Here is an 8,055-nt window from a genome sequence, read left to right as displayed (position 1 = left end):
GGCTCAAGGGATTGGAAGGTGGGAAAGGAGGAAAATACATTAGTGGGATGTGGAAGATGGAGCTTTTGGTTAGAGAGACTCCAGAATCGACGCAGCGAGGCTGGTGGGTCATGCACCATGCAGAGAGAGCTTACTCTGGGATTTCCCTTGTTCTTTGCTGTCTCCCTCTTTCTCCTCCAGCCTCATTTTGCAGCAATGATTCCCAATGCATTGGCCATCTCAGCCAGCAACAAGAAGCCTTTCTTGAATGAGCCAACCATCTCCCCGGCAACAAGGCAGGCTGTGAAAATAACAAGTGCTTTCCTTTCTGTTTTATGTTTTCCACCTCTCAAGAAATGCCCTGCCTTTTATTTGCCTCCACTGCTCAAAAACATGAATGATGGTAACTGAAATGCACCTTGTGGAGGGACAAAGAGGGAAGTGAGTGAGAAAGATGGCTTTGGTCTTAATGGAAAAGAGTGACAGATCTTTACACCTTAGCGAAGGGCAGGCTGAAATATTTCTCCGGGGCTGTTACAGTGATGAACCCAGCAGAGCCAGTATAGCGGGAATAGTTATATGCATGCTGTGGCTATTGCCAAGCAGACTTCAGCTGCAGCTGGACATCCAAATGCTGACACCAGGCAAAAATGGGGTGGCTAATGCCCCCCTTATTCCATTTTCCCTTTTCTCCCACTCCATCCCGCTCCTTTACAAAGCAGCCCTAAGTAATGCTTCACCGTGGTGAAGTTCCCATCGCTTACAACAGCAGACCAGCAAGGGTTGGCCGTATCCCCACTGCAGCGGCAGAAACCCAGGAATCCTGCGTCCATCCCCCAGATCACCCCATTAGCTACCAGTCAGCAAACAGAGGCTTCCTACCAGCACGGTGGTGCCTGATTAACCTCGGCTGCCCTCCCCAAAGTTATTAGCAGCTTTTTTGCGTTTCTCAGAGAGCTTGGGTTAGGGACATGCAGTAGGAGCCAGCTGGTCTAAACAGATACCTGCCTGAAATGAAGTAAAATGCACAAACATCTTGAGCTGACAAGTAGAAAAAGCCAGTTACACAGGAGCAGGTCTTACGAAAGAGAGCTCCTCCCACACACTGCTCCCTTTCAGCGACTGGAAGGCAGCAGGTGACAGCGGCTGCGTCCCTGGTCCTGCCACTGCCTTTGGTCTTGCCACTGCCTTCGGCACGTGCAGAGGGGACGGGGCTGGAGGCACTGGGTTTCTGCAAGCACCCTGCTGTTCAGAAGCAAGTGAGACGCAGCTCCAGTGCACGTGGCCCTCTTTGCCAGCATAAGGTCACCACAGACACATTTTGCTACAAAGCCTGAAAGAAAAAAATTCCCTACCCAAATTTTTTAACACTTTAGCTGCTTTTTAGTTTTCCCTTTCACAGTTGAAGCAGAGACATTTCCAGACTCCCACTGGGAAAAAAGTTCAATTTGAAGGTCACTGCCTGCCACCTCCAGACCCCACAGCGCTGGACCCTGCCACCTCAGACACTTGTATCTGAGCCACGCGACTGATATTGGGATTCTCTGCTGAGTAATTTCTGAACAATTTCAACCTGTTTCTGTCTGGTTTATGCTAATATGAACACACTCTACGGCTGTTTTCACACCAGCCTGCACAGGGCAGCATGCTTGCCTGGGCAGGCTCATTGCAGCCTGGGACCACTCCAAGCTGCGGACACCCCCAGACCCCCCAGCCTGGCTGCAGCTCTGGCATTTTGCCCAAGTGGGATGGTAGGTGCTGCGTTTCCAAGCAGCTTCTGAGGTCAGCGCTGACCCGCCATGGAAGAGACTTTATGCTTCTTCTGGTTGGGATTTCTGAAGCCAGACTTCGGAACTGGCTTTTCAAATGGAGAGATGAAAATGCATCACTTCCCTGCCCTTCCTGCTTGATCAGATCCAAACACTTGTACTGACTTCTAGATTCCTGGCTTTAAATCTCCATTTCCCATTTGCTCCGCCTGGGTACACTGAAAGGGAATCAGTGAGGAGCTTGCTTTATTAATACATTTGCACTTTAGAGAGCCATTTAATCCAGAGGCTACATGTTATGGCCTGACTCTTTCCTGCCTGTTAATCTGATTATAAAGGTAAAGACTGAGTAGTGCCTTACGGGCCAGCTGGAGGGTCTTGAGTAGCCAGGCGGCTCCAGTCAAGCCTCTGCCCCTCTTCCTTCATGTAACCCCTTGCTCTTGGCTAGTCAGAGATCCAGACCTAGGGCAATGATGGCCCTGGAGATGAGGAACACCCACGGACGCTGCTCCTCCCACAGCCAGCTCCTGTCTCCTCACTGACTGCTCCTTTTTTGCCTGCCCTCTTGTAGCACGTAAAGGATTTGTGACTTTGCACTTGCACAGCTTTTCTGGAGTTTCAGACTGACCTTCTGGGCTGTGCGTGGTGAGAACGTGCTTCTGCCTCCCTGCGCTGAAGGATACGAAACAAGGACCTAGGTGCTGCCTGCAGGCCATGAACCTTTCCTGAGCCAGGCACACCTGCAAGAAAAACTGCTCCCCTGAACAAGGAGCACGTATAAAAGTGAAATCCTATGCACAGACTGTTTTGTTCTTAACCTGGGAACAGGTCATTATCAGCAGAAGAGGGTCAGTGAGACCTGGAGTGTCTGCTTTTTATGATTTATTTTGTCTTTTTAGCTCTTATTTCCTACACTGATATCACTTTGACTGACAAAAGCTAAGGGGTTTAGTCCGGACTCTTCCCCCAGTCTTTTGCTTCTATTAGACTAAAAACTGGAGGTATAATTATGGGCAGAATAAAAATGAGAACAGTGAGAGAGGATTTGGTTATTTTACCTCAATAACAAAAGCACAAATCATCTCATTCGCATTTATTAAGTAGGGAGGGGTTTTTTTTGCTCTGAACATTGTCAGGGTGCTATTTGGAAGGGATACAGAGGCAGATGCATCTCCAATGAAGTCAGGGTGGGGGAAGCTGTAATAGCCAAGCAGTCCCTGGGGAAAACCTGTCCTGGGCCGGTGCCCCGTCGTTCCCTGCTGCTGAAGCAGGCTTGAGCAGCTGCAGCCCCGGCTCCCCTTCCCAAGTTCTCTTCTCTTGGGGGCTTAGATGATGAGTATGGGAAAATCCCCCACTAAAAGATTTGCATTGGAAACCCTTGGCTGAGGAATGACTTTCAAAATAGAAAAGCTTTGCTTGAAAAGGGATGAACCATGTAGCATAATACTCAACAAATCGCCTGTTTAACGGCCTCTCTTTATAGCAGCTGTGCATTAATAACAAAAGCGGGGTAGCAGAAGCCATGCACTTCTTCATAAGACTAAAATAAATACTATTTCATACTAATACCAGCAACTTTCTGTGGAGGTTGACTAAGAGAAAGGACCAAGTGGAAGACCACAGCCTGAGAGACTTGGTTTCTTTCCCCTTCATCTGCTGCTGGATGAAGGAATATTACTCCCATCTACAAAAGGAGAAGATACTCTGAATCAGCCCTCCCAGACTGTTGTTTGGTTTACAGTCGTTTGTTGCAGGCTTGTCTGTACACATTCAGCATGACACCATTGTAAGACAGGAGTAATTCCTCTAGGACTAAGTACCTTAGGGGAAACTAGGTTGGGGAGAACTTAATCTAACCCGCTTTTCACTTTGCAAGGTGTAACTCAGGTTCCCTACTGCCATGAAGCATAAGTTGAAACAAGAGTGGTTCACAGAAGACATAAGGAGAAACCTTTTCATCGTGAGGACAGTAAAGCGGTGGACCAGGTTGCCCAAAGAGGCTGTGCAGTCTCCATCCTTGGAGGATTTTGGACCCGACTGGATAAAGCCCTGAGCAACCTGGTTTGACCTCAGAGCTGACCTTGCTTGAGCAGAAGGTTGGGCTAGATGCCTCCTGAGCTCCTTTCCAGCCCGAGCTATCGTATGATCCTAAGAACGTTTGGCATCTTTTCCACAGGAATATGAACAGACGTGACATTTCGTGCAGCCCAGTACTCCATCTCTCATTCCTGGCAGTCCTGATAACAGCTCTCCCCCTCCACACCCTGTACTTTGCCCGGCCTGGCACTAAAGCAGTGCTGAGTTTCCCTCCTCAGATTAGGACTTCAGGCATTAAAAAAAGAAAAGAAATTTTACATTTTAAAGCTGTCTGCCACAGACTATTTATCAGACATGGAGAATGATTTGTTTCTATTTTCCTGGGCATAGGTTTTTAGCTGAGACAAGATACGTTGCCTTGCTGAGAGCTGAGTCACCGAGTAATCAACAGATTAATGTATTCAGTTCGAAAGCCATCAGCATTAGTTCTCGGCAAGCTCACAAGAACTCCATTATGGTATCATCTCTACATTTGGGATGGAAATGTCTCCAGGATTTAGAGTTCCTGTGGGAAAAACCCCTAGATGCAAAGAAATCAAAATACCCCTTTGCGACTGGGAGACATAAGGTACCTCTTTGTACAGTAACACCACAGCAGGATTTTGGCATCCTTTCTAGCGAATGCTTTTATTATCAACCCCCAGATAAGGAGTTTGGGGTATGTCGTACATCTGTCATTCAATAGTTACCTAAAAATAGTCACGATAAACTCAGTGGCATACAGGACTTTGCCTTTACCAAGTCTTTAATCAGAAATTATTTTATTTCCAGTGAAACCAAGTAGTTTTACTTTCTCCGGGATGGGAGCATGCAAAAAGGGCGGTCTTGACTTCTCTAGGGCTCTGACTTTCTCTGTGTGGGCTTGGTCTGAGCCAGAAATGCAAAAAGGAACGGCAGAGGCTTGGCAGGGGCACCTCACAGAGGAGCCACTGTTTAAAAATAGGGAGATGGTTAAAGTAACAACAGGGTAGCAACTGTAAAAGGACAGGCTGGCTTAGGTGTGTGGTATGAGAAGGCTGCCAGACATCACAGAGTTATTCTGATAAGACACATGCTAACACTGCTGCCTAAGACCCTGTCCATACGAACCTCAATGAAGTGATACATCCCCTTGTTTGCAAGCGAAATTGCTGTTTCGGTACACTTGAATGGGGGATGTGTGAGTAAAAGCCAGTCAGGCCCCCGCAAAAGTCAAGTTAATCCTAAAAGCTTTCCTATATTAGCAGGTTGGTGGAAGGGATTTGAACAGCAGCAAGACTTCTCCTCGAGACATTTTTTCTTGCAGCCTGTGTTTCCAGCACATGCACAGTAGACAGGACACATGTTCACACTGTTTCCCCAAGTCTGTCAGTACTTATCTAGGCTGTCCCTAGATAAAAGAATTTTTTTTGTACTGGCCTGGCTAGTGCCAGGGCATGAGAGATTGTGGCTGCTGTGACACAGAGGTCCCCAGGGCTACGCTTCCTAGCGTAGGTGTACAAACGGCATGTCATATACAATTGTGCCTATGCCTCTGTTTGTTGCACAAACTGCATGTGCAATGGGCATACAACGGTGATGTAAATCTTCCCCACTCCCTCCTTTTCCCTTTTGGACCCGCAGACTGTGCAAACACCTCCTGTTTGTGCTCTGGAGTCTCCAGGTGCTCAGTTCTCTGAACCCAAGCAGCAGTGACTTTAACTTACCCGTCGTTCCTTATCACCATATTCGATGCCCAAGGTATCCATGGCACGTACAATAGCTGCCAGTGACTGTATAGTGTTGCTGTAGACCACTGGCTTGTACTGCTTCACGTCTTCTCCAGAGAAGCCATCCTCGTGGATGATCCTAAAGAAAATGCAAAGGACAAAAACCTCTTGAGAATGTCATTTCAGTGGGGGAGACATTTAAAAGAGAGCTGTGCTGTTTTGAAGAGCACATCTGCTGGCTTGATTCACTTAATTCAGTCAGCATTTCTTTTTAAACCTTTCTGGTTGTTCACCAGTAGTGTGTCTGAGCCCAGTGCCTGGAATTAGCATCCCTTTTGCTCTCTCTCAAGGAGGTTTTGTGCAGGTTGGTGCATACGGTACCTCCCTCCCAACCGAACTGTGAACGCTGGAGGTTGGAGCCTGGACAGCCTCATGTTCGCATGCTTACCGGTCACAGGGGGGAGGTTTCCAGGTCCTACATTATCTTTCCTGTCGAGGTCTATGGAATTATGTTCAATGCTTCCAATGACCATCAGATCAGATCTTAACCACTGAAACAAGTGGTAGAAAACCCTAGTTCTTGTCTAGCCCTTTTCATAGTAACTCCTGGGGTGCCTTACAAAAGAAACCAGAGTCGAAATACCCCTGCATGCATGAGGACACAGGCATGGATAGGGGAAGTGACTTAGTTGTGTAGCATTTCAAGTATTTACAACCCTTCACAGCTCCTCCCTCCTTCCCCTTCCTTTAAAAACAGTGCTGGCAGTTTTTCTGCCTAAAGGCATGCTATATCATCCCTTCCCAAAGCAACATGGGAATGTGACCCGCAGCCCTATCAGCTCCGCGCGCTGGATGCTCTGTGCGTTAGTCCCTACTAAACTCTGCAAAAGGAACTATTTGACGGAGCGAGTTCTTGCAGTCCCTTGCTCAGGTCAGAAGACTGACCCCTATAATTTCTTCATCTCTAAGTAACTCAAGAACTAAGCCCTGGTGTGTCTAGAAAACAGCTAGGATTTGCAGAGCTAATTGTGTTTGACAATAATTCTTCCCAGTGAAGACATAAGTTATGATCCTGTCTCTTAAATATTGGCAGAGAGGATGATCTGCTTAGCCGAAATGAAGTCCTTGCTTGCTCATCCTCAGATGTCACTGGACAACAGAGAGTCCTTCAGTAACAGATCTGGTCACTGATAAAACCTAACAACCTGTCTGTAACAGGATTTTTATTTCCTTTTTTTTCTAAATCAGATACACACAAACCAAGGTCCTGACCATTGCTGGCATCCCCCCGGGGAGAGGCAGCGCTAGCAGGGATCATAGTGAGCTTGCAATAGATACAGTGCTGGGATGGCAGTGGAGAACGGGGCTGGATGCCAGCCCCGTGTTATTAACAGATGACTACATGAAGAACAAGGCTGACAGAAACATGCTGACAAAGACACAGATCTACTTCCCGCGATGTGAAGCTCACAGAAAGGTTTTCTAACACACGCGAGCAACTCTCTGCTCTCCCCACCACAACCTTCGCTCACTCATCACTGAACACTGAGCTCCTGGGAGGAGTTGCTCCAACACCCTCTGAGTCCTGGAAAAATATGACTACAAGCGAACACAGCCCAAGACAGGCAGTAGTTCAAATTAATTGGTGTCCAGGAAATTTTTAAGCTACTGATCCAAGGAACTGGGCAGAGTCCCGTGCTCGGGAAGGGGGAATGGTGCTGGCATGCTGGAAACAGCACGAGGGGCTGCTGGTTTGTCTCGCCTAGGCTGAGAAGAGCAGGGGTGGATGAAAACCTTTCTGACTTAGTAAATCCAGACTTGCCAATTTTTTCTATAGCTAGTTTTGATTTTGATGAAGAGTTATGGGCAGTAGCAGACCTTGTATTTTGTGTGAATTCAGTGCTTGTGCCGAGGTTTGGAATAGCCGCATGTGAGTAACAGGGAAGGAGGGGGGCCAGCAGAGCCGTGTGATGGCACTGGATCTCATGGATCATTTACTGTTACTCAGAGAAGTTGCTGAACTTCTAGAAAATGTGTTCTTTGTCAAAAGTTGCAGTGAAACCTGAAGAGTTATGGCTGGCACAAAGCACAAGGATCTGCATCAATCCCCTTTGAATTCAAGAGAGACTGTACATCACCAGTTCCTCCCAGCTACGAGCAAGACAGCAAGAAGCTCGGCAGAGCAGGGGTCCTGTGGGAGGCACGCAGGCAGTTAGCAAAAGCATCACCAGAAAGAATTCATTCTTTCTGGTCGGTTGGCTCGGGGTTCGATTTTGGGGCAGAGGGGACTAAATGTTGGTTCTGGGGCAACTAAGAGAAGGAAATGTAAGAGGGCGATATGAAAGGGGTGAGAAGAGGAACAGGCACAAGGGGCAGTGTAAGGGGCGCAAGAGGATGCAGGTGAGATTTGTTTGGTCCAGCCGTTGACCATGCTGGTGGATATCAGAGTGGTGCCCGCACCTCGGGCTGGCTTTGTTTCTGCCTTTCACTGACAGGCATCAGCTAGGGACTTGATATGGCAA

The 8,055-nt window shown here is 47.7% G+C and overlaps 1 protein-coding gene across 1 annotated transcript in view; it reads right to left on the bottom strand.

Annotated features, from left to right (window-relative positions):
- The window catches only part of GNAO1 (guanine nucleotide binding protein (G protein), alpha activating activity polypeptide O), an 87,217-nt gene extending 81,645 nt beyond the window's left edge, over positions 1-5,572 (bottom strand). Inside the window, exon 1 of the mRNA XM_009320822.1 lies at positions 5,531-5,572. Coding sequence (XP_009319097.1) covers positions 5,531-5,572 — 42 coding nt within the window. The remainder of the gene's footprint in view (positions 1-5,530) is intronic.
- Between the last annotated feature and the right edge of the window lie 2,483 nt (positions 5,573-8,055).

Source organism: Pygoscelis adeliae, unplaced genomic scaffold (assembly GCF_000699105.1).
Source record: "Pygoscelis adeliae isolate BGI_AS28 unplaced genomic scaffold, ASM69910v1 Scaffold63, whole genome shotgun sequence".
In the NCBI taxonomy this organism is placed as follows: domain Eukaryota; kingdom Metazoa; phylum Chordata; class Aves; order Sphenisciformes; family Spheniscidae; genus Pygoscelis; species Pygoscelis adeliae.
This window is presented reverse-complemented; position numbering and strand designations above follow the sequence as displayed.